We start from the raw sequence: 25,862 nt of genomic DNA, 5'->3' as shown, positions 1-25,862 counted from the left end.
TTTTTCAAAAGGTATATAATGAAGAATATTCACATTAAGAGGATAACAATGACTTTTCACCTTCCATTATACAGGAAATAAGCATAAAAAACGAGATGTGGCATAACTCTTTTATTTACATTTTCAAAAACTTTATTGGACCTTTTTTTTTTTTTTGGTACATCTGTTCTTTTAATTAAAAAAAAAAAAAAAGTGGGGGGGGTTTTCTTTTGGTATTTTGTGCCTTTGTTTTGCCATCCATCCTGTACAAAGTCTCAAAGCATCTCAATCTGTTGCTACTTTGTTTGAGCAACATGTTATCTAAAGTGAAAATTGTTGGGAATTCAAGCTGTCGTCGTTTCTAACTACATTGATCACCAGATGTGAAATGAATTGAACCATTCAGTTCAAATCTGTCATTTTGTCAGCGGTTGGAGTAAAATAACACTTTGCCGTCGACGATCCCCGAATGTTTCCCTCCGGTGCAGCTGTAGTTTTCAAAACCAGAAGAACGGGGAATGTCATTGGGTCAGTTATATAATGAAATTGCGTCAGAAAAAAGATTTTCAAATCCTAAAAAGTGGAATTCTTCCGCGAGCAGTTTCAGTCTTTATTCAGTCAAATAGCCGACCGGAGTTCATCTGAGGAGCGGAACACAGAAACGCCTCTCCTCCATCCGTCCCTCCTCACATTATACTAAGTGCAGAGGAAGATAACAACCAATGGGACTTCCAAATGTATCAACATCAAAAATCCATTTAATCATAGCTCTGCCTCTCCCTCCCTCCCTCTCTCTCTCTCCATCCTCCCAAGCCTTCGTGCCAAAAACCATTTCATGTCTCCGGGGAGCGGGAAACATTTAATAAAACTTCTCTAATCGAGTTCGGCAGCAGAGAGCTGCGTGTCCTCGCCGTGTGCTCGTCATCTCAAAAGACGCCGCTTCTTCTCAGAGACCCAAGTTTTGTCACAGGGCTGTGTTTTTCGAGGCCAAACTGATGATGTTGGGGGGGTTTTTTTCGGAGGGCTTTTATGTCAGCGGACCTGACAACAACAAAGAAAAAAAAAGAAAAGGCAAGACAACACCCTATTGTGCTGTTGGTGCTTTGGCTTCAGGCCCAGATGTTGGGTTTCACCGAGAGGCAGAATTTGACTTCAACAAATGTGGGATTTTAGGGGAGGAGTTTCACAGATACCAGATTCAAATATATGCAGCTTGAACTGGTGCAGTCTGCAGCCTGCAGCGTGTGTGTTTTAGCCATTTTAAAATACCACCGTGTCAGCAATTTGGGGCGAACAAAGAGCATTTTGGAAGAAGACAATAAGCGAGCCAGCGCCTCATTTACGCCTCTCGGCAAACCTTTTTATTTTTTTATTTTTTTTACCTATTTTTGAATAATTTTACCATAAAGACAAAGAGAACAAAGAGAAACAAAATGTATTTAAAAAAAAAAAAAAAAAAAAGCTGGCTTGTGCAGTGATCTGGTTACTTAACTACCGTCCGCTGAAAATATGAAGAATTTGCATCAGGTGAGCCCTTAAGCCTAATTATTCCCTCCTGTATCGTAAATTAATAAAATGTTCTTCGGACGGCTGTTTAAACGGGAGGCTTAAATGGTCGGAGCCATCTTTATTCTTCGGTTTTTAACGGCAATAAATGAAGATAACGAGTATTTTCTTTCTTCATTTGAACCTCGTCAGCTTTGTCGGGCAGGACGCTGAAACGTCCCCTTGAAAACTTTAGACTGGAACTCCTCTCGAGGACAAAACAGATTAGCTGTCTCCCTCTTGGGCGGCGGTTGGACGGCGTGACGTTTTTGTTTTTTTTGTTTGTGAGCGGGCACGTCTCCTGTAGCCACCCGAGACACTTCGCCGTGGGGGGTGGGGTGTTGGGGGGGGGGGGGGGGGGGGGGTGGAGGACATCTAACGCTCTTGCGCCTCCTTCGCCGAGGCAGTCGCTTTTTCAAAACAAATGTCTGCGAGAGTTCACGTTTCCTTTGCTGGAGTGCGTGGGCTGGACATTTTGAAGAAGTACCCAAGTACCTATTTCTTCTTTAAGAAAAAGAAAAAAAAGGGGGGGGGGGGAATCCATCTTTTACCTTCCCCTTCGGCTTTCATTTTTCTCTTCTCCGCGGCACCTCTCTCAGGTGTGCCCTCGGCTCCCTGCGGCTCCGACCCTTCACCTCCTCGCTATCGCAAAAGCGAGCGGGGGGGGGGTTGAACTTGAACCGCGCCCGCTGCTGGATAACGGCGAGCGCTTAGCGCTGAAAATACAGAGCAGAGATTTGCGCTTCACCCCCGCGCTGTCGGGTGAAGCGGCGGCCGTCTGAAAAGCCCGATTTTCTGCAGTCATTCTCGCCGCGCACGCTCAGCGGGGTTCCCTTGGAAAATGCTCGGAAATGTAGGTGCTTCGACAAATGGAGGATTGGGGAATCAAGTCTTGCCGCACGAAGACGAATCAGAAAAGCTCGAGACTTTGTGGTTTGCGCAGAGAGAAAGTGTTTCCAGTTTAATTTGGCAGCCAAGCGGTCGTTCAATTTGGACACTCGACACTTTCAGCTGCTTTCTGATCTGACGCGATCGTCCGCAGCGTTTTGCTCTTCATTGCTTCCCGATCTGACGCTGCCTTTTGGGCGGCAATCAAACCGCGAGTCCCAAAAAAAAAAATAATAATAATCTGGCTTTGCCGTATAGCCGTCAAACACGATCGTATCCGACTCTGGGATGTTCCCCGCCGAAACTAAACTGATCAAATTTGACCTTGACGACGGCGGAAGAAACGACCTCGCGTTGTCACGAGTTTGTGCGGTTTCACCGCGTCGCGCTCTCGCTTCAGACGCCTCCGCGAGGACGTTCGAGGAGGCGCTCGCTTTGTGTCCTCGATATCGAAAACCAGCAACCGGCGGATAAAAATATCCTCAAAGCTTGTGAGCCGAAAGCGGAATCAGACAGCGAGCCGCCCGGGTTCACTCGTTCCTGCGAGAAACGGCTCGAAAAAGGATTCCCCGCGTACAAACTCAAAAACTCCCCGAGCTTTCGCGAGACGGGGCGTCGGGGGACCCGGGTGCTTTTTTTTTTTGCTTTTTTTTTTTCTAGGTCTTGTTTGGCGAAATTCAAAGCAGAACTGTCACTTTGAGGGGCGAGACAAAAGAGCACATTGTAAGCGACGAGCCGAAGGATCCGGCGAAAAGCCTCCTTTTTTTGTCCCCCGCCCGCCGACGCGACGCTGGGGCGCGCTGATAGGGCCCGCCGAGCTTTCATGTGCAGGAGGGTTTTCAAGGCCACGCGTTTTGTCTTCAGAAGCCTCGAAGGCTTTCGGTTTGTTTTACTTAAATCTATAAACCTTCGTGGGTTTTTGTCGGGACCTTGGGAAGTCTCCCTGTTGTATTATTATTGTTATTAGAAAGGAGCGACTCCAAAAAAAAAAAAAAAAAGGACGATAACAAGCGCGTCTCTGCTAACAGGAACGCCGAGGCAGCGACTGCAGAGCAAACATCATCCTTATTTAATGTCGGCGTTTTATCTCTTCGCCGAGTTTGCCACGGACGCGCTTAATTAGCCGGTTCCCGGGGAAAAGAGCGCGCAGGGCCGACGCCGTTTCGGTTTCGAGTTCCGGGCAGGATCTGCATTATGTGCAGCAGGTCGGAGGAGGGAGCGCGTGGACGAACCGCATGACGCCGAGAGAAAAAAAAAATGGGGTCGTACTTTCACATCACAGTCACTTTCACAGCCTCGCTCTGTCGCTCACACACACACACACACATATATATATATATATACACACACACACACACACACACACACACACACACACACACACACACACACGTAAAGTCACAGCTTTTTTTTTTTCCACTCACACTTTCTGGTCTGAAACCGCAGGCACCACAAACAGCTATCATCACCTCCCTGCCTCCGTGCTTCGCGCCTGCCAGCTTATTACATGTGGTTAAAACTGAACCAAGCAGCAGTCTGGCCTCCCTCAAATTTACCACCGAAAGAAATGACAAAAAAACAACAAAAAAAACACTGACCGCGAAGGGGGCCGCAACCGAGCTTCATTATTACTGTGAATAGTTTTCTCTGCAGAGGTCGTTCGAATACGCGAGTCTACCGAGCGAAAAGATTCACCGAGAACGATTTGAATCATTTTTCACGTTGGAAAAAAAAAAAAAAAACCTGTCAGAAGCTCTATTTGTTCTTATTTGATTTGATTAATCAGTCTTCATCGGTTTAATTAATCAGCCGCTGTCCATTGTTCAATATTGCCAAAACACAATTAAGGAGTCTAAAGATGGAAAGATTTCAATTTAAAGCAGGAAATCATCTGATCAAAGGAAAACGTAAACACGGTGATTAATCCGTTCCGACGTCCAGGTTTAGCTTTCGGTACTGTCAACACTTGTGGTTTAATACTGGGTCCTAAATTTTCATTGACTCCGTCGAGGAGAAAGAGAAAAACCCTTCCTGTGAGTATTTTTCCAAACGACTCAAACCGGGCCACCGTGAAGGGGAGGAGCGCTGCAACATTCAGACTTTTACTCCCGGCGATGTGACGAGTGTCTGGTGGAAAGCCAACAATAACACAATATGATAGTCGCGTTTTGTCACGATTCCCATCGGGAGAGTCTCTTTTCCTCCTCCAATGCCCAGAGGTCAGAGGTCAGACAGAGCAGCAGCTCTGGAGCTGGCAGAAACACACCATCTTACTCGAGCAGACGCTAAGCCGGGAGGATCGCTGCGGACGAGGGGCTTCGAAGTCATGTTTTCCACTGAAGGAGGGCTTTTTCTAACCGCTGAGCTATCGGCACCCACAATCGTTCTCACGAGGACTCCACCCTCTCAGCTGTAAACGGAAAACATCTCAGACAAGACAGACAGATTTAACCTGAAGACGTCTCATGAGCCGCACAGGCTGTATAGAACAAATCCCTAAACCCCCACATGAGCTCCCCGGACAAGGAAACAACCCGATAGGTTCCATCGAGTCGCAAAAGCTCTTAAATTGTCTGGATATGAAACACCTCACACAACAGCCGGCTTTAAAAAGCACAAAGATGTTCTCGGTGTGTGTGTGTGCGTGCGTGCGTGCGTGCGTGCGTGAGAGAGAGTACGTGTGCGGTGGGAAACGATATTCCAGAAAAAGAAGAGGGAGGGGAAAAGCTGTTAAATCCACCCAAACAGACCGTCTGGACTTAAGAGGGTTTCACGGCACCGGTCATGAAATCTCAGATACACCGCTGTCAGCTGGCAGGCGTCCGCGCACACACACGCACACATACACCCCCCGCCCCCACACACACCCGCAGCACTGGGATTAATCCTAAATGTGGTTGGCAGCCACTAATGGGCTCATGTAGATCCAGTTGAATATCAAAACATATTCGGAAGGGATTTTCAGGACAGGAATCAACAGCTCCGGAACGAAAGGAGCTCGGATACAAAACGCCACCTTCAAAATAAAGACCGAACGCCGGCTGTGAATACTGGGAAGGAACGCAGGGAAATACCTCCTCCCGATGCACACGCTGTGCATTTTGCCGCACATATGGAAACCCCCCACCCCCACCCCACCCACCCACCCCTCACTCCGCTCGCTGGAGTGAAGAGGGAGGGGTAATCTCGACAGCTGAGGGGTTTCCACATTCATTCGGTGGCTTTCGATTCACAAATAGTTCAACTGAATGCTGCTGTAACACGTAGTTCACAAACAAATGACAGGAATCACGACATGTCTGGATATTTGTTTTTTGTTTTTTTGTTTTTTTTAAATGCGACTGGGGAGAAGTTTACTTTGAGGTCATCCTGCAAGAGACTCTTTCACTTCCTCGAGCTCGTTCGAAGAGCTAAACATGGAAAAGAGTGCTGGACCGAGTGTAAATACATTATGCAACAAAGTCATAAAATATTGAACGTCGTTAAAATATTTATTCGCGTAAGGAGGGAAGTCTGGCTCGATGAACGTGTTTTTTGTTTTTTTGTTTTTTTGTAAGCAGAGGGAAAGTCTATCTGCAAGGCTTTAATATCTGCCAGGGCGGAGGGCTTAAATCTCATCCGTGTCATCCCCGCGGAAAATAAACACCTTTTTGAGTTGACGTGTCCACCGCGCGGCGTACGAATATCTATCTGTGACTTCACTGAGGAATTTCTCAAACTCTGGGAGAGGCCCACTTTACGACAGCTGGGCTGGAAGCCAGGCACATACCCAGCATGCACTGCTGCCGGCGTCACCAGTTGGGGCTACACGTGTCCAGACAGGCCGCCTTGTATCAGACCTTTATCTTATCCAGCTCGAGTCCTGCGAGAGTCTGAATCTGATCGGACGCTTTTAAAAGACCTGACGGGGATGACGCTTTATTTGCGATACATTTTCAACATATCGCCGTCAAGGGAATCAAAGTGAAGCTTCGTGTAATTGTTTCTTCGAGCACTCACGTTGTGTTCAAGAGTTTTTCAAAATCTCTTGAAAATCACCTTTTCCCAGCTGGAGTGAGGAACAGAGCGACATCTGACCTTGAAGCCGACTAATGGCAGAGACTGCTTTACACCAAAGCAACCTGACAGACGGCGCAACGCCTCCACAGCAACGCCTCCACAGCAACGCCTCCCCGCGCTGTTGTTTTAACCGAGAGCATTCCAGTTTTTTTGGTTTTTTTATATATAACTTGGAGCGTCTTAAAACGTGAACGAAGACAGCGGGTTACTTGCATTTTTGTCGAGATGACAAACATATTAATAAAGCAAGAGAGTGGAGAATTTGGAGCCGCCAATAAGTGCACATTGATGCCGTGAACGTTTTGGTTGGGGAGGGGGGGGGGGGGGGGGGGGGCGACCTTTCCCTGCAACGTCCTAAAACCTTTGTCTCTATGATGTCAAAAACACACAAAAAAATGCCATCACAAATTTCCCTTTTTTTTTTTTTAAATAGCTTATTTAACCAAAGCAGCAAAACCTCGTTAAAGCAGCTGGGACCAGCAAATATTTGACTTTTTTTTTTAACGTGGCGATTGTTTTTCAGCATCGATTGTTTTTTCACCTGGATTTTAAGCTACAACGCAAGTTGAATAACCCAAACGCGATACAGCAATCACCAGCCGCTCATCAACATTTTCACATCTGCCACCTTCCTTGCGTGTTCTTGCTGGTGCCATCTCGTTCTCTCGTCTCCTTTCTTGCACGCGAGCGGCGGATTAATGGACAGCACGTACTCGTGTGAATCTCTCCGCTAATCAGCGTTTTGATCTCGGTAATCTTCAACCATCTTATTTTGTGATCAAATCCTGCGGTGCCGTTGGCAACGCATCAAAATGCCAACGAAGCCCATTGAATTGGAAGTGACTTGCATTGACTGGCAGCCTGGCTGACAGAACAGACAAAACGTGTTCGGCAGGAGATATCGGATCTGATTTAGGATTCACGTCCCGTTCCTTCGTCCCTTCCTCCCTCTTGTTCAATTACTCATTTTAGAATGAGCGCACAGAGGGGGGGGGGGAGACAAAAACAGACCCGGTTTCACTTCGCAAGAAGCAGCGCGGTTCCACCCAGAACGTCCAGGCCAGATGTGAGTGAGACAGAATTGATACGGAAGCAACAAAGGAGAGCGATAAAGTGGTGAAAATGCACGACTCACCTGTGCGCTCGATGTAGTCGACGCATTTGTCGATGAAGAGCGGGATGGGCCGATCGGGGGTCACCAGGCTGTGCAGGGGAACGCCAAAGTAGTTGCTCTCCCAGGTTCTCCGGGTGGGTGGGTACAGAGGCTTAGGGGGCTTGGAGGATTTCGGCTGCAGGGAGGAGGAGGAAGAAGAAGAAGAAGAAGAAGAAGAAGAAGAAGAAGAAGAAGAAGAAGAAGAAAGGAAGATGAGATGTGAAAGGAGAAGGAGGGAGTGAAAAGGGGAAGAAAGTACAGGAGAGCAGGAGAGGAGGAAGTAGCAACGAATGAAAACGGGAAACGGTGAGTTGAAACCGGGTTTGCGGGACGGGAGAAGAGGAAAGAAACAAAAATAGAGTGATGGAGAAAGAAGAAGCGGATAACAAAAAGAAAAAAGAAGGGATGATATAAAGAGAAGACGAAAGGAGAGGGAATTATGAAAAGACACGAGGGAGAGCAGAGATAGAGGAGGAGAGAGGGTGAGGAGGAGGCAGAGCATATCAGAGGGAGAAGAGGAGGAGGAGGATGAAGAGGGCAATCGGGGAATAGATCAGAAAGAAAGTTAGTGGGATGAAGAGAGAGAGAGAGAGAGAGAGAGAGAGAGGGGAGGGTGGAGGGGCGGGGAGAGACAGAGGATAACAACAGACAAAAACGTTATTCAAGACTGAAGCTGGGACGAGTAACGAGGTGCCGAGCTAGCTTTGATTTCCCACACTCCTCTGCTCTTCAAAGTGTTGTCATGCCTACAGCGGTTCGGGGCTGCTCTCTAATTGGCCGGGACAGCGACTAAACACCTTCCATTTTGTACCTCCCGGTTCTCCTTTCGCTCTCCTCTCTGATTATCAAAGACAGTTTGAATGTTCCAACAATGCCCCGCATTCATGACGCCCATGTAGAGCCGGCGGCTCGTTTCTCCACCGATTTGCACACCCTTATTTGATCCGCGCCAGCGCTCACTCGCTCGCATGTGGATCCGTCAAAAGTCCGGTTGTGCGTTTGTACTCGGGCGCTGCAGGAAGCCGACAAACTGTTGTGCCGTGATTATTTTTTTTCCGCGCTCGCCGAATGAAAGTCAACAGGCCGGTCTCTTGTGCGTATTCATAATATTGCTCAAGTGATGACATCCCTATTAATCAGACGCAGACGTCGCAGCTGAATAGTTGCAAAATAAGAAACAAGAAATATGAAATCGACTTTGTCAAACGTGGCTGAGAGAAAATATCGAGTATCCATTTTGAGCAGCTAACGCCGACTTTGAAAATGGAGGTAAACCATTTTTTTTTTTTTTTCCCATATATATATATATATATTTTTTTTTTTTTGCAGTCTCCTACAAATGTCTCCATAAGAAATGTATTCGATATTCACTTCTGTGTGGGTGTGTACGTGCACCGCATACTAATGTACGCTTTCACCTGCGGTTTAAACGCAGCTGTTGGACGCATGTCTCTTTCAGCCGTATTTGACTACACAAAAGTGGCGGTTAGATTTGCACACACGGTGTTTGTCTAATGGCGGCTTGAGTGAAATGCACTTGTTTATATATCTGCGGCTGTGCACGGGAGTGTCAGACGGAGACCTACTGTGTGTAATCGTGTGTCTCTTATCAAGCGTTTTTATTGCTTGTCTGGGGTGCGCGAGGTCCACAGGCCCATAAACTATTTCGGCAACGGGACCGATCAATCAATTATCAAATTAGTCTGTTTTCAATATGAGTCTCGGGCCTATTCAAACGCGAAACCGGCTCGTATCTCACGCCCACACACATCTGCTCGCACACTACTGCACACAATCTCTTCTGCTCTTATTCACACGTGCACTCTTTCATTCTCTCGCCCTGAATTCAATGCACTGTAGCTCTCTTTCAGTCACAAAAAAACAAAACAGCTCTGACTCTGTATCTTGGAGACTATAATGCCGTTGCTGTCTCGCTTTTCTTTTCTTTTTTTAACTTTTTTTATCTCGCCTTCGTTGTTCTGTAAATCGCTTTCACAGCATCCTGCTCGCTAAAAGGCAAAAAGTCTGGATAAAGTCAAACGGACGACGATGATGTCAATGCAAAGCTCGGCCAATCGCGACGGACTCGACTCACCTTCTTCGGCTCCTTCGGCGTCTTGGGCGTCTTCTTCTTCTTCATCTTCTTGTCCTCCTGCTCGGGGTCGGACGTGATGGCGGGATTATCGATCCCGCCCTTCCAGGGGTCGGCGGGGGAGAGCAGCGGGTCCTCCTCGCTGCCCCGGTGGGCTCTTCCCTTTTTCTTTTTCTGCGTGGCGGGGCCGGACTCCTCGCCGTCGCTGTCCGAGTGGAACCGTCTTTGGTACGCCTTCGTCTTACTGAACAGGATTTTAGAGCGATGCTTGTACTTCGACGGCCGTCTCCCGGCCTGCAGCTTCCGATCGAATCCGTTCTCTTCCTCTCCTCCTCCGTGGAGACCGTGGAGCCCGCCGAAGGAGTTCCGTATTTTGACCAGGCGGCTGTGTGCGTCGTCGGGCACAGCGTATATGTCGTCGGTGTGGAAGCCCCTGGACCGGAGCAGGGTGTCCACAGGGTCTGCATAGTTGTCCGACGCCTCCACGTCCTCGGCGTGGGACGCCGGGCCCCGCGGCATCCTGCGGTTGCTTCGCATGCCGGCCTCGATGGTTTTGAGCAAGTTGGGGTCCAGCTTTTTGACATTCGGCTTGGGGAGCGCCGGTTTGGGCCGGACGGGCGGAGGCACTTTATGATTGCGCTCGTGGTCTCCGACGGGCGTGCTGTGGACCGGATACTCGTTCCCCTCCAGGTCGATCCGGTACTTGGCTCGCTCGCTGGGCGTCGGGAGAAGCTGAACGTCGTCGCCTATTGGACTGTAAGGTGGCGGGGCCTCGTTGTCGTCGTCGGATTCTGGGTAGTAGGTGTTGTAGGCCGGGGAGTGGCTGTGGGGCGAGGTGGGGAAGACGTCTTCGCTGGCTCCCGTGGTGCACTCGCGCGACGACGTGTCGAACAGGAAGGCGCTCTCGATGTTCGGCTTCTTCTCCAGCACCTCGTTGAAGAAGGGCGTAAAAACCTCCGTCTGCCGATGGTACTGCGACAGTGAGTAGAGCGCCGTGAACTTGGCGGCGATCTCCGTGGCGATGTGCTCCCCCTCCGTCATCAACTCCTTGATGGCGTCGTTCTCGAAGAAGTCCGCCTGGCTGTCCGTGATCGCCACCATCTGGACAGGGATCACGTCCTGGACTTCGGCCAGGAACGCCCGCAGGGTCGCCATGGACGCCTTGCGCTTGGCGGAGTAGACCAGGATGTAGCCGTGCACCAGCTCGTCTTTGCGGACACCGATGGAGGTGTGGTAGGAGAGGACGGTGACCTGGATCCTCCTCCTGCTGTCTCCGATGATCTTGTCCAGTATCAGCGTGTTGCTCTGACCCGGCTGCCCGGCGCTGCAGCAGTGCGAGTCGAGGAAAGGCGAGAGGATGAGGTCAACGCTGAAAGGATCCCAGCACATGGCGCACATTACTATCCTGAGGTCCGTCTCCGACATGTCTTTGATACAGGGCAGCGGGGCCAAGACATCAAAGTTGTGCTTCAGCCCCTCCAGCACGGCTCGGAGCCCCTGTTTAATTTGGAACTCGGTGAATTTCCGCGGGAAGGCCCCGGAAGGGATGTCGACGAAGGTGCACTGCAACTTGTTTGCCAGCTGTTGGCCCTGGTGCCTCAGGATAGGTATGTTTTTGCAAACACTGTCTCTCTGATTCGCCAGGATGAGAATGAAAGGCAGCGGCTGAGCAAATCTGTCTCGTCGGCTCTGCGCGATCTCCGCCCTGATCCTGCCTATGCAGTCGCCGATGCAGTTCAGCGACTCAATGGAGTTGAACACGCAGAAGCAGCCGTGCGGCTTGAACGTGGCGACCCACGTGTGGCTGAAGAGCAGCGTGGAGTTGACGTCCACAGGGAGGAGCTCCAGTTCGTAAATTTTACCATCTAGGGTGTACTCGTCGTCTGTGGACTGTGCTCGGATCTCATTGGCCAGCTCCTGCGAGAGTCCCTCCTTCCCCAGGAGGCAGAGGTTGATCTTATCGATGTTGGCACTGTTGTAATATAGATTAGAGCGTCCGTGGTCGAGCTGCACCAGCCTGTTCGCTAAAACCTGCTCCACTTTCAGATCCACACAGTTCTGCCCGCTCAGGCATGTCTCCTTAGTGGGATGGTAAACAAAGCCAATGTGTTTGAGGAGGAGCGACTCTCTATCTGGGGCAAGTTTCTGCAGCGCTCTATATCTGGGCTCCTCGTTCAGCACGCTGTGAATTTCAGTCATCTTGTCGCAGCTGGGCGTTGCATTCAAGTCCAGGTCGTAGAAGAGCTCGGCGTGCTCAAAAAGCATTTCCTGAAAGTCCTCTTTGGCCCTTTCAACTATTTCCTGCTGGTGTCTACAGTAAACATCCCTCCTATCTGATTCTGTGATGTACTTGTAGGCCTCGTCCTCCATGACGAAGCACATGACTTCCTCCCAGGGCTGCCCAGCGCTGATAAAGTGAACCCTCTCCAGCGTCTTCTTGAACCTCTCTTTCATCTCCCCCCGCCTCTTCTCCGACAGCAGGTGCTGGACGTGGTTATGGTAGATTCTCTCACCGTCCGGCGTCTCCAGGAGGTCGAAGGGTATCCTGCGGTCGCTGTTGTCGACGTGGTCGGTCTCGTCCCACGGCGTATTTTCCAGCACCACAAACCAGTACTGGAAATCGTGGCGGTTGCGGATCACGCTCTGCGCCTCAGGCCATGAGAGGTGTTCGACCTCCTCCAGGTTATTGAGGAGGTTGTTAAGGGTTTTTGGCAGTGTTGTCAGGTACTCTTCCCGCCTCCGCTTGATGTGCTCCTGCTTCAGTTGTGCGATGTACTTTGTGAACATGTTGCGTGCCTTCCTGGAGCCCTCCAGGGTGATGAACTCGTCGAAGTCGGGTTGGCCCTTCAGATTATTCACAACCGCTTTCCATGTGGTGTGATAATCTCGCAGCGAGTGTACGATCAGCTTCTCAAATCGATCCGTTACGGAGGCAACGAGCTGTCGTTGGACTTTGTAGGCCTCCAGGTATGGCACAGTTTTTGGCTTCCCTCTTGTTTTATCCAGCTGCTGGATGAGGGCGTTGAAGCAGAGCTCGCTGTTGACGTTAGAGCGCGCCGACGTCTCGATTAGCATCAGGTTCTTCTTGCTGGCGACAAAACCCTGCAGGTCCCTCAGGTGCTGGTCCACGCACTCGTCACACTTTGTGGCGGCGACGACTATAGGCTTCTTCGACTTGACGATCTGAGAGTACAGGCTGTTGACGAACTTCATTTGGTCATCAAACCTCCTGTTGCAGCCCTTGCTGACGTCAATGCAGAGCATGAATCCGTCGATGTTCAGCTTCCCGTCGGGCATCTGCTTCTGGTCGAAGTCTTGCTCGAGGCCCAGCTGGTCCGTGCAGATGTACATCAGCTTCTCCGCCGACTGCAGCTTGGTCGCCGCGGCCCGCTTGGTGTACGGCTGCAGGTTCGTACTCCGATGCGGGAGGAACGTCTGGTCGTCGATGAATTCCGTCTGCTCGATGATTTGGATTTTACAGTCCAGCCCCTCGTCCCCTCGGTGGGACACCTCCCCCCAGTACAGGAAGTGGTCATTGTTGACCACGCGCCCGCCGAAGTCTATTGTGCTGAGCACCGAGGTGTGCTCCGTGTAGTAGTTGTCGGCGTCGGGGCGCACGTAGCGGTTGCACAGGCAGGACTTGCCCACACCGCAGTTTCCCTTTTCTTTCTCCGTCCCCGAGAGGCCAACCACACTGACGGCGAATGTTGGGGGGCGCGCATCCTTATTCTTGGCCATTATATCCCCCCACTCATCGCTAACTTGGTCACTTTCAAGGAAAAAAAAAAAAAAAAAAAAAAAAAAAAAAAAGGTCACGATATCATTCCAGTTCTGCTCGTCAGTGGTACAGAGGCACTTTCATTCTCATCTTCCTTTGGTTCCAGTGAATGCCCCCCCACCCCCCTCCTCTCTTAGTCTCTCTCGGTTTCTATCCTGGGTCTTCTTTAAGCTGGGATAGAGCAGCCGGCTTCTCCTGTTATCACCTGCCTGCAAGATACAGAATTCACAATTAGGGAAAAGATAAAGGCAAAACAAACAAACACTGCATATTCACACTGATTTGTCCTCGGAGAATTTCCTTATCACAAACATTAATAAAATTAGCCTTTTGTTCCACGGCATAACCACATGCGGCGTAGTGATAAAAAAATAAAAAAAAAAAATAAAAAAAAAAAAAAAAATTAGACATGTTAATCTGGCATTACATAGAGTTATCAGAACATTGGATAAAAGTACGCATTATCACACGCGTGCAGGACAAAGTAATCCCTCGTACATGATAAAAATTTCCCAAGGTTTTAGAACCGGCCTTTCAAGTATCCGTTCCAAAATATGCCGATCTCCAACACCTATCAAAACAGTAGGTTAACAATGTTAAAATGTGACACAAAAGCCTCCTGCATTTTCAAAAGTGAAAAAGCAACATTTTGTTTTCAAAAGTGCGATATCAAAACGATCTTCTGCGAGAACAAACAACAAAGAGGGACGGTAACATTTATATAAGAGAAGGGAGAGTAATTCAATCATGGGCCGTGCTCGGCAATGTCACTTTTCCCCTTGCAGAGGAAAAGAAGAGCTTTCAACCAATTTGCGCCGAGGCAGGATAAAAATGGCACGCAACTCCAGCCCTTTGACAGCCACTGACCTAGAAATGATTTGCCTTGCTGTGAGAATGAGACAGAGAAAATAAATCAGTTCGCAGATTTTGTTATCATCGTCAGCACAACCTAGGGCTAAATAATTACGGCTAAACGTATAATCCCGATTACTCTGCCTGTAATATATTTTGCCTGACATGCTGGTCATGATTATTAATCCTGATTAGCGGTCTCGATCATTTGCGGAATGAACATGTTTGGCTTCTCGCGACTTATTAAACAACCAGGTGAAATGAAATGTTTCTGACGACGGCGACATTCAGCGGTAACTGATTTGTGGAAACTGAAAATTCCTCCATCTGATTGACGGCGCAATCTCTTCGGCAGTATTATCTACAATTGTCACAGTCAAAAATTCCTGAACCCTGCCGTGGCACAACAAGCGGCTGATAACCGAGAAGCTCAGAGAAAACTCGGCCGTTGTTTTTATACAGAACGATGGCAATCAGCCAGTGAATCTGCCCGCGTGAGCTGGAATTGCGGCATGCTGAGCCTGAGAAACTGCACCAGAGCAGGAGTCCAGTCCACTGGCATGAAGGAATGAGGTTTCCCCGTTTATAGAGGCCAAGGTGATGATGTCACCTGTAGGTAGGGGGAAGAAAGGGGGCCTGGTTATGGAATATTTGGTGAGTTCAGCTGAAGTCTAAAAACAAGGAGGAGGCAAGTATCTGACTGAATAAATACGGATTTATAAAAGGTATCACATCCACACACACAAAAAAAAAAAACCTTCTCGTATTTGTGCCAACAAATGAACTTTAGAGAGTGAACTGAGAGAAATGTGCTTTGTTACTCTCACAAAACTCTATCCTGATCTACAGTTTGGAGCCTCCAATCAGGAGCTCCGTTGCCCCTCAAACACACCCAGGGCATTAGATAATAATGTCAGAGAGGAAACCGAGCAGCCGGTCTGTCAGGTTTGAGAACCCAACCACTAGCTACTACAATAGCTACTGTGGAGAAACCTGTGGCGCACCTGACTGCAGCAGGCATCCAGTGGAAAGCACGATCTTGAGTTTATGGACCGGCGAGGCACCACACATGCGCTGCTCAGAGCCGGCACTAAAACGCCCACGAGCAAGGTACTCATACCTTGAAGGCAAAAACTATGTTGTTTTTTTTTCCACCACTGGCTTCACTAACTGATAACAAGGCTGTTGTTGATCTATCAAACAGTTCAGTTTGCTCCTTTAGTCCTTGAGCCCATTTTGTTCCTCGAGACACCGCGACATCAAAACATTTGAAATCTCTACTTGCCAACTGAAAGAAATAAATAAACAAACATCCATCACGAAATCTGAAATCTATTAATTTCCATTTCGGATGAATCGAGCGATTATTACGACGGGAGACATTCCTCCCCCCCATTCCCATCCAAACCGCAAGTGTTTGAGAAGATCGGTCGACCAAATCCAAGCATGTGTTTTGCATTTTTGTCATCCAGTATCAAAGTCTATATCTGTTTCGCTGTCAACACACGAGGTCAATGTGAATAGATGTTAGCATGTATCAAGAGAGGGACGCGGTAGCAGTACAAGCCAATCGTCTGCGCACACGCACGCACACCTGAATGGGGCCCGTGATGGTCGTCTCATTGCACACAGACGACACTAGAGCCAAAACTACACTTGCGCTGCACTAACTGCTAAAAGTGGCCTCGTGCATCATGATTAGTCCACTCACAGCGAGGCTGCAGGGGGGGGGATTAAGGTATCACTTGGCGAGCTAGTTTTAGAGATGACTAAATGCTTGTTAGGCTCCGAAACGCAGCGCAAAACACACCTCCAGGGACGGCGAACCTTTCAAAGCCGCGTCGGCTGGAATTTGTGGTAAAAACGAACTTGTTTTTTTTTTTTTTCAGCCCGAGGAGTCTAAAAGCAGGAGTTGTAACAGAGAGGAGTGTCCCGTCGACTTTAAACGAGGTGTCACTGATTCATTACAACTCGGGCACAGACAAGTCCACAGGAAGACATGGATCAAAACTGATGAGAAAAACGCAAACTGAAAATGCAAAGAGGTCGATTTTTCCAGCCTGAAAAAAATGCGACTCCCTAAACGTTACACGTCTTGTCCTCTCCAGCAGGGGCGTGGCAGAGTACCGACCCCGACTCGCAGGACTCGAGGCTTTCAACTGTTCAAAGCAAAACAAGTGAGGTTGAATAGTGCCGTTTTTTTTTTTTTTTTTTTTATTTCGTGACGCAAAGCATTAGAATACAACAAAGAAACGATTAAAACGTGTAAAGCGTTGGTCTCAAAATGTGTCCAGGATCCCGTTTGCTCAAGAAATAATCAGTCAGCCTGCTTCAAGAGCGCAATAACAGACAATAACAATTATTCGGGTTGACTTAGCCGAGACGGTTATATTGTTAAATTTTCTGTTCACTGAGCAATTGCTCCTTCAAACAGCTTTTGAAAGCATTGATTACGTGCAGTCAAAAATATGTAACACACACCGGGCCGCTGCTTTTTTGTCAGGTTATTTCCTTTCGAAGAACCTCCAAAGCGTAATTCAAGTTAATTTAATAAAAAAAAATGTTTTTAAAAAACGATGTCAATCTCCTCCAGCGTCAGGTCCAGACCTGCAGCCGAGCATCACTCATCTGACTTCCCCTTCCCGAGGTGTCCGTGATGTAAGAACAAGTTTATAGGCCAGCTGACTCGATCAACCCCCGTCATCACTCACAGGGTCCCGTCTCTGCCAATGTCCTAATGCGGTTCGCAGGAGCTGATTCTAGTATTGACTATTTGCCAGCATATTAGCATAATGCCAATACCAATATGCATTTTTTTTAAAGGTAATACTGCACACACAGCTGTGAAAGCTTTTCAGACGTGCCAATCCATATCTATCAATTCTGATTAATCAGGGCCGCTTTGTTTGTCAGATGTAAAAAAAATAAGTGTTTGAATTATCAAGGCAGAACATCTTTTTGTCTGCAGTCAACTGGCATAAATCCCACATTTACCACACAGATGCTTTATTATTCCATTAAAGACAATAAAAACGATGTGAATTTGAAACATTCTTTCAATGTCCTGCATGTAAAGCAGGTTATCAAGTTGTGTGTAATTTTCTGTTCAGTTTTATTCTGCTTTACTCCAAACACAGCCCATTTGAAAGAAAAGCCCTAAACAGACTGGCTGTGATGTCCTATCAAATCATTCAGTGAGCTCTTGCGGTTTTTTATGGACACTAAAACGAGATAATAGCTTTTACTCAGTGGAAACAACAAGAAACTAATTGCTATTTTTTTTTTTTTTTCCAACACAAATGGGTCCCGCTAATAATTGATGCTTTTAACAATCTCTATAACTCAGCATTAGAGCCAATGTAACACCGAGAGGTCCGGGAGGAAACACCACGAGGGGATGGCTCGCTCTTGTTGTTAAAAGCCGGACTGCCCCTTTAATGAGAGTTTGGGGGAAAGGGGCAAAGGGAGCTGCAGTAGCTCGACTATGCAGAGCTGCAGCAGGCAGCAGCAGGAGGACAAACCCACTGACCTGCTGCCACAATTGTAACACGTAAAAGAAAACTAGAAGAAGCAGGTAAAGGCGAGCGAAGTATAACAACTGCTCACCAGACGTACAGGGTGTGTATTGTTTACACATACACACCCAGGTTTAATGTCGGAAAAATATGCCCCCCCCCCCCCCCCCATCTTCTCTTTCTCTCTCCCCCCCACCCCACCAAAAAAAAAAAAAAAAAAAAACCTCAAAGCTAACGCTAGCAGGACATTAAAGAAGTGGCCACCCAGCAACTTCCAAACGGACTCGGGAACAATTCGATTACCGACGAATGCAAACACAGCGCGAGCGCTTTGAAGTCGGACGCTCGTGCGCTCGCTCAGCGATGAATTCTCGTTTTTTTTTTGGTTTCTTGGGTCATTTTTAAGCTGATTTTTTTTTTTTTTTTTTTTTTTTTTCCCGTGTAACACTGCAATAAAGCCTTACAGAAAAAGGGCGGATTATCATCAAAACGTCAAACTTATCCCAAGAAAAAAAAAAAAAAAAAAAAAAAAAAAAAAAAAAAAAAAGAAAGAAAGAAAGAAAGAAAAAAGGGGGGCACGGCAGCAGCAGCAGCAGCCGGGGAGTGAGAAGGAGTTAAAGTGGTATTAAAAACCAGCACGTTTAATGCGTCAGTGCTCCGTGGCTAACGGGGTGGGGGGGGGGTGGGAGGGGGACAGGAGTTCGGTACGGTGTTTTATTAATTCATCCCGGGTAGAGAAGATGAAACCCGGGCTCGGCCCTCATACACTCCTGGAGACAGAGAGAGAGAGAGAGAGGAAAAAAAAAAAACACCTTTCCAATCCTAGCTAACGTTAGCCGAGCACTGTTAGCCTAGCATGCCAAGAGGGTTAGTTAGCTGGTGGCTAATGCTAGCAAGATCCCCACAGTGGGAAGAAATCGGGTTAAAATCACAACCTGGGCTAATTTAAGCAACCGGATTCATACCCCCCCCCCCCCAACCCGGTTTCCTTTAACTCGGGATGGCGCAATCGTGCGGGCAGCTTTCGCTTCTCTCTCTCCCCCTCCCCTCCCTCCACAGACCAGAAAAGTCCCAGTCCGAATACATTCCCCTACCCACCTATTAACATGGTCGCTCCCAGATCCACATAGCACGGGAAGAGGAGAGAGCATTTCCCACATTCAACAAAAAAAAAAAAAAAAAAAAAAAAAAAAAAAAGAGGCAACAAAACTCCGTGCTACGATCCTCAATCTGCGGTCAGCGGAGCCCTCCGACACAGTCCCAAGCCCGGTCGGGTTGGAGGTGCAGTCGGCTGAGGTCCCCGATCGGCCGGCTGGCAGCGTTTTAGTGTATCTTGGTGTTGTTGGTGCGGTGCGCTCTCCCTCCCTCTCAGCAGCACTGCCAGGCGGTAATGGCGACTCTCCCTCTCTCTCCTCCACTCCCCCCGCTCTGAGTCTATGTCGCTCGACCTCCTCCCCCCTTTCTCTCTCTCTCTCTTTCTCTCTCTCTCTTTCTCTCTCTCTCTCTCTCTCTCTCCCTATTGATCCACACCTGTCTCTCTCTCTCTCCAACTTCACCTTACTGCCGTAAAAAAAAAATTTAAAAAAAAAAAAAACATAAAACACATTCCTCTGTGGTGGAATGTAACTAAGTACATTTACTCAATTACTGGAGCTACATAAGTTCAAATTTAAGGTATTTATTAATAATAATAATAATAATAATGCAGTGTATTTGTAGAGCATCTCCCATACACGAAATGCAGTTTAAAGTGATTTACAGCAAGAAAATGACATGCAGTGCTTCACATAAAAACAGATATAGTTGTACTTCATTTAAGTATTTAAGTATTCTACTGCACTAAATGTCAAATAAATATTCAACTTTTTTCTCCACAAAATCTCTATGACCACTTTGTTACTTTTAGATTTAAAGATTTGAATAACCTTTCGGTCCCAATAGATTTCCAAATTTTGTCATTTTCAATATGAATTTTTCTGAAAGACTTAAAGTTTACATGTTTTACCAGACTAATTTGGTGTTAATTAAATTGGCACGGTGATTTTGGAGCTGTAATCAGGCCCTGTAGCGCAGATGTCCTCTTTGCCATACTGGCTTATATAAAGTAAAGTAAAATACAGCGTCCAAAAGTACGAGACCACAAGTGAAGCTGTTTCTATTTGGCATTTGATTCTAATTTAATCCAAAATGTTTCACTCCAAATGAGTGAGTTTAACAATTTGAGTTGAAGCATATTTGTTCGCCCCCTTTTGCAGCATCGAGCTGCAGGCAGTCCATCAGGAATGTTTGTCTTCCTCAGTCTTCATCATAAATGTTCGGTGGGGTTGTGGTCAGGTGACTGTGGAGGAAAGTCCATGACAACTTTTCTTTGGTCTTCAAGATTTTCAAAGCTTTAAGGCTCATCCATCCTGCTGCAGTTTGAATCCTTCTCCACGAAGATCAAACCGGAGGGTGGAGCTTGTTTCTGAAGGATGGAGCGCTGCTTCTCCTCCGTCAGGGTGGAGTCGAATCGCTGCGAGTGTCCAACTCCAGACTCGAAGCTTCACTGTGGTATCATTCTCTCTTTTGTTCGCCTCCTTACATCCACGCTTCTGTTACTGACACTCTTCTTAAATTCCCGCAACAGAGGTATTGAGACCAAGTACAAAGGATATTTTTCGGCGGTAATTGCCGACTGCTGTGCAGAAAGATGAGGTTCGAATTCAGGAGGTGACCGTGTTGTTTGTGAGTTGTTTTTTGGTTTCCTAACTCCAGCCATGTTTTTTTTGTCACAAACCCCAAGTGTTCTGCGAAAAGTTAACGTTTGCTGTACATCGCACATCTCAAAGCATGCAGTAGGTCTCACTCTCATCCACAACAGGAAAATGTGTAACTGTCACGGCTAGGCAGCCCGAAGCATGACTATCTCACGTTTCGCTGTAGCGGGCGGGCGTGTCTATTTCACGCTTTGCCGTGATACCATGGTGGCCTGCTCATGAGCGTGATGGATGGGTACAAGTGGGCAAATTATCAAATGCAAACATTTGCTTAACTTTTAACTGCTGTTTCTCAGCTTACTTTTGGAATTTGTGATTTGGCTTGCAGTGCTTTAAAAAAAAAGGAAAAAAAAAGTATCATCAGACTTAACAAATAACAAAACTGGCAGATAAAGACGTCGCCGCCGCCAGCATGGAAAAGTTAGACGATGAACTAAAATCTGCTTAAGAGGACGAAACAGACAGCGAGGGGGAAACCAAACAAACCCTCAATGTGTCTGTGACCTACATGCAGGAGCGCGATAAACGCAAGCAGCACATATATCACATGTAATCTGAAAGGAGCCAAACGTGTCTCTCTCATTGTGTGACTTTCATCCTGTTTATATAAATATATAACACACGTCTCTTTCTCCCTTTCTGCCTTTGTGTCTCTTTCTCTGATTCATTTCAATAATCCTCTTTATTGGCATGAATGTTAGATGAGCCGTGTTGCCAAAGCATCTAAATACAAATTAAAATTTCTCCCTCGCTCTCACTCTCTCTGTGATATCATTAGGGATTTTCTTTTTCCGGTGAAAATTGTTTAATTATGGATAGTGTTGCCTGCAAATTTGCTCAACAGCGAGTGCCGGTTCAGATAGCTGCTTCCTCGTAATCAGTTTATCAATCAGTTGATCAATTTTGGTTTCCTGGTAAAGTATCTTTTCTTTTTCTGTCACTCCGCTTCCAGAAACTACACTTTTAAACGAGCGGAAACAACATTTGTGCCGCGCTGCTGTCTAAATATTGACAGTAATGAAAAGAAAAGCCTGCAGACGTTGTTAGATAATGGTGGGCCGTGGGAGCACAAAAGAAAGTCCGCAGTGAAAACCCCTTCATTTATATTTCAGTTGTTCTGGGTTTTGGATCAATACGGGCTGCTGGTTCCAGTGGATTCCCTCGAGTGCAATGTTGTGTTAATGAGCCTCAGAGCTGAGAAAGACGACACTCCCTCGGATAAGAATGAACGCGCTCCATGTGCGGATGGGTCAGGAAACCACACCAGCTGAAATGTATTCTTAGCTAACACATAAATAACATGAAATCAGGAGAAAGTTGTCCTTGTTCCTGAGACAAATACCCCCCCCACCCCCCGCCTGCCCTCCCCTTCCTAAGGTCATTCACAATCTGTTCCTGATAACAACCTGCATTTAGTAGTTTAACAGTTTATTCATTGTGCTCTTACGAAGTTCTACTGGCATCTCAAACACCAACGGGTTTTGGGTTCAGACCGTCAGCATTTAAGAGCGACTTCCTCTCTGAAGGAACACAAATCCATCTGAGGAGAAGAAGAAACACGGACACCAATCTGTTGGGCCTCCCCCCGTGGGAGCAGGAGGGACCCAGAGTGCATCGGATGGCTGCAGAGGGGAGGGTTTTGTGTTGAGTGTCCACGGCCTGCAAGACGTCATGCTGAATCCCCCGTGGCTGTTTTTGCACACTCAAATCGCGATGCATTTATTCTCTTTACATGCTCAGCTTTGATGTACAACAGGCTTCTGTACGTGCAGCCATTTTGCACAACAGGAACTTAACAATCATCGACATGGTGGGGGGAAGGCCGGCTTGGAGGACGGAGACTGATCTCATAAAAAATAAATAAAAGACCCCATAGATTGTTTGTGCGGCAGCTGATTGCAACAACGTCACAGTCTGTTTGTTTTTAAGTGGCCTCTTGCGGTCATATGAAACAGCATCAAACAGGAAAACAATATAGTGCATTTTCTTTTTCTTTTTTTTTTTTAACGCTCAAGTGCCCCCTAGTGGTCATTATTACAGGCTCAAAGGGGGAAAGTCTGTTGACCTATGACCCCTCCACCATCCCACTCCAGAAAATGCAGAAAAACAAAGTGCAACTTTAAGGCTGTTTAAACTCATGTAATTCAACACTTTAACTCACTCCTGTTTTACCATTTTTGTTTTTATACTGCGAATGAGAAGGTTTTTTTTGTTGTTGTTGATAAAGAAATATTTTGTTTGAAAAGGCTGAATTCATCCTGTAAAAACCTTCAGCAAAGCTTTTGTTGAAACCTTTAATGCGGAGAAATTGCAGGAATTTTGCACATTTGCAAGCTCTCAAAAAACAGATTGAAACTGTTACGATTGCGAGATTGCAATTTCCTGAAGGGGGTGTGAAAAATAATGAATGTCAACAACAGTGCAGCTTCTTATGTTTGGCATCTGTCTCCGACATCTTTCTTCACTCGCATACAAAACAGCACATAACAATGACACAGTTAAACAGTTGGCATATTGTGTCGTGTTTTTCATGACATACAGTGGAAACACAGGGAAGATTGTACCAAAGGATGACAATGAGCTTCTTCATGTAATGGGTTTCAGGGCAAAAGCCACCTGGAAGCAGTGCATGACAGGCTTTAACACCAAGAAAATCTGCAGAAAATTGGCTAAAAATCAATCATGATGCTTTTAAATACTGAAGTTAAATATGTACCTTTCAGAATAGAACTCCTAGTTTGAGCAACTAAAATCGATGTAACAACAAAAAGGAGACAACTGATCCACACAGCTACACACTGACCGTCAAATGTGGCACACTCTTGTGTTTATTTTCTGTGCTTTTATTTCCCTGGTCCTGCTTGGACTGTTTTCAGCTCAGTTTTTGACACATATGCATGAGAATGTCATGCATTTGCGAGGGTTTGCTGGGAAATGTAGTGTGTCAAAGTTGAATGTGCTGAGGAGCCGTACTTGAGAAGTTTTGCGGTGGAGTCGCCGGCTGCCACGGGCGACCCCCGCTGTAGGGCGCTGCACCATCAGCACCTCCACACACAATCTGCAGATTTTTCACTTTCCGTCAGCCTTTCATGTTTCACACCTTTTCCTGGTTTGTAAAACCCTGACAGGGCATCTTTATTTCTTCCTTTCTGAGCACGCATCCTGATGCTTCAGTTTTTTTTTCTCAGAGTCTCAAAGTTTATTTTGCTCCGTCCATCCGTTTGACGTCGATCTCATAATGAAGACTTTCCAAGTCGTGCACTCTGTGTCACATCTGTAACAGCTGGTGAGGTTGGGCTGAATTCAGCCTCCACCAAACACAGGTGCTGATGTGTCACTACGTGTTGCGCTTTCACTCTGCAGGCCGTGTTTTTCGGGCTGCAGTACTTTGTGTCTAATTGAAGAATTGGCGGTTGAGCGGTGCCTCTGCTGATATAAACAGGTCCTTCTGAAGTCAAGAAGCGTCTCCTGTGTGTCGCTGAGTTTGAGAGGGAGAGAGAGTGAGTTGTCCTTGCATCAGATCTGGAGCGGTGTCCCTTCATCTCTCTGTGTGACTCATCCTTGTTTGTGAAGAGAGGCTTGGCCCGGGTGTCAGTGGCAGATTTAATGGCCTGATATCTCTGATGTGTGGTGTCACAGGCTCGGATCGGCGGATGGGGCTTTACTTTTGCGAGGAGCTGCACAGTGCTGGAGTTTTGGGTCAACAGAGTCTGTGGACTGACAGCGTTGAGCGCCGATGAGTAGTCATTAAAGAGTTTGTTTCTGCATCGCGAGACTATCGGGGCATTCTTTGGCAACTCTTTGGGCATAATTCAGGACTTTCTGCATCACTATTAACCGTGGTAGGTCTCTGCGGTAACAACCTACAATTATGGCGCACAGTTAACCTGCGGGGGGGGGGGTAATTCCAAAGCATCAACAAAGCAGGTTTTGTTCAAATTGAGGCGAAGCTTGGAGATTTCTGTTCCAGAAATAGAGAAAACTTCAACTCACGTAAGCAAAGTTAGCCTGTTTAAAAATAAACACACACACAAACTCATGTCAGGTCAAAATCAAAAATGTAAATACAAGAATTTAGCTGTAAAATCAGTGCGAAATTCAGTAAGTTGTGATTATTTTAAAATTGGAGGCAAGATAAAACATGCTGGTGCATCTCTGCAATAAAAGGCACATGAAGAGGTACCTGCTTGTACTCTATGTCTATATATCTTATTACCATGTTTACCATCTTAGTTTAGTGTGTTACCGTGGTACCGTACGCTGATTAGCAAATACAAAGTACATCTGAGTCTGATGGGAGTGAAATTTTGACCTGAAGGTGGTGCTGGATGTTTTTACAGTCCAACATGAGGAGGACATGAACATCTGAACCCAATTTAAAAGGACATCCATTTGAAAGATATTTCACTAAAAATCACCTTTTCCATTGGCAAAATACGTTTTACAGTCGCACAATCTCATGCGATCACATGTGATCGCATGAGCTTTTGCACATGTGAAATTCATGTGTTCTTTCTGTAAGGGCAAGGATGCAACAGGAAAAGTCAAAGGATCACAAAGTAAGGATTCGTCCTCTGGAAACCATGAACGTCTGCACAAAACTTCATTGCAATTTTGAAATCTTCCAGTTCACGCTGATAGAATATTTAAAGAAGAATAAAAAATTTAAAAAACACAGGACAAAACAAAAACTCAATCCGCCTTTGGATTCACAGATTCATCAGCTGATTTCCTGTGCTGCTCTTTACCCTGAGCATTTTAAAGATCATAAAACACCACAGCTCACTCAGACTCAGACTCTTTTTACTCGCTCTCGCACACATCATTCACTCGGGGGCTTACGAAACTGTCTTGTTTTTTTTTCCTTGGGAAAATCTCCAAAAAAAATCTACTCTGAAAGTAAAGCCTCGAGGGGGTGAGAGCTTTGAAAGAGACATCAGATCGGCTGAGAGGACACCCTGTCCTCCTGTCCTGCCCTGCAGCCCGGTGCAGCAGCTCTGGAGCTAACGGGGACGCCTGCCGTTTTAAAAACTACAGATATGTTCCTGGCACAGGCGGGATGATGTAATGTCCATAAGTCAAATTTACACTACACATGTTTTGGATTCATGCAGATGAAATGTGTCATTTTCAATCACTGGGATTTCTTTTTGAGTTTCCAGTTTTATAGTATTTTATTGTGTCTTTTTGTATATTTTTTTGTATAAAGGCCCATCGAGGGACGGGCTTTGCAAACTAGTTAAGG

General features: G+C 46.8%; 1 protein-coding gene across 1 annotated transcript in view; it reads right to left on the bottom strand.

The window, feature by feature from the left end:
- arhgap5 (Rho GTPase activating protein 5) overlaps nt 1–19,273 on the bottom strand; it is a 42,155-nt gene extending 22,882 nt beyond the window's left edge. The window contains exons 1-3 of the mRNA XM_069152822.1: nt 18,960–19,273; nt 9,720–13,703; nt 7,607–7,760 (exon numbers count right to left, since the gene is read on the bottom strand). Of these exons, the coding sequence (XP_069008923.1) occupies nt 7,607–7,760; nt 9,720–13,454 (3,889 nt within the window). The 5' untranslated portion in view covers nt 13,455–13,703; nt 18,960–19,273. The remainder of the gene's footprint in view (nt 1–7,606; nt 7,761–9,719; nt 13,704–18,959) is intronic.
- Nucleotides 19,274–25,862: the final 6,589 nt, after the last annotated feature.

This window comes from Embiotoca jacksoni, unplaced genomic scaffold (assembly GCF_022577435.1).
Source record: "Embiotoca jacksoni isolate LCO1_2020_lvr unplaced genomic scaffold, fEmbJac1.0.p SCAF_18, whole genome shotgun sequence".
NCBI classification, from domain to species: domain Eukaryota; kingdom Metazoa; phylum Chordata; class Actinopteri; family Embiotocidae; genus Embiotoca; species Embiotoca jacksoni.
The sequence above is the reverse complement of the archived record's forward strand: the minus strand, read 5'-3'. Positions and strand labels throughout refer to the sequence as shown.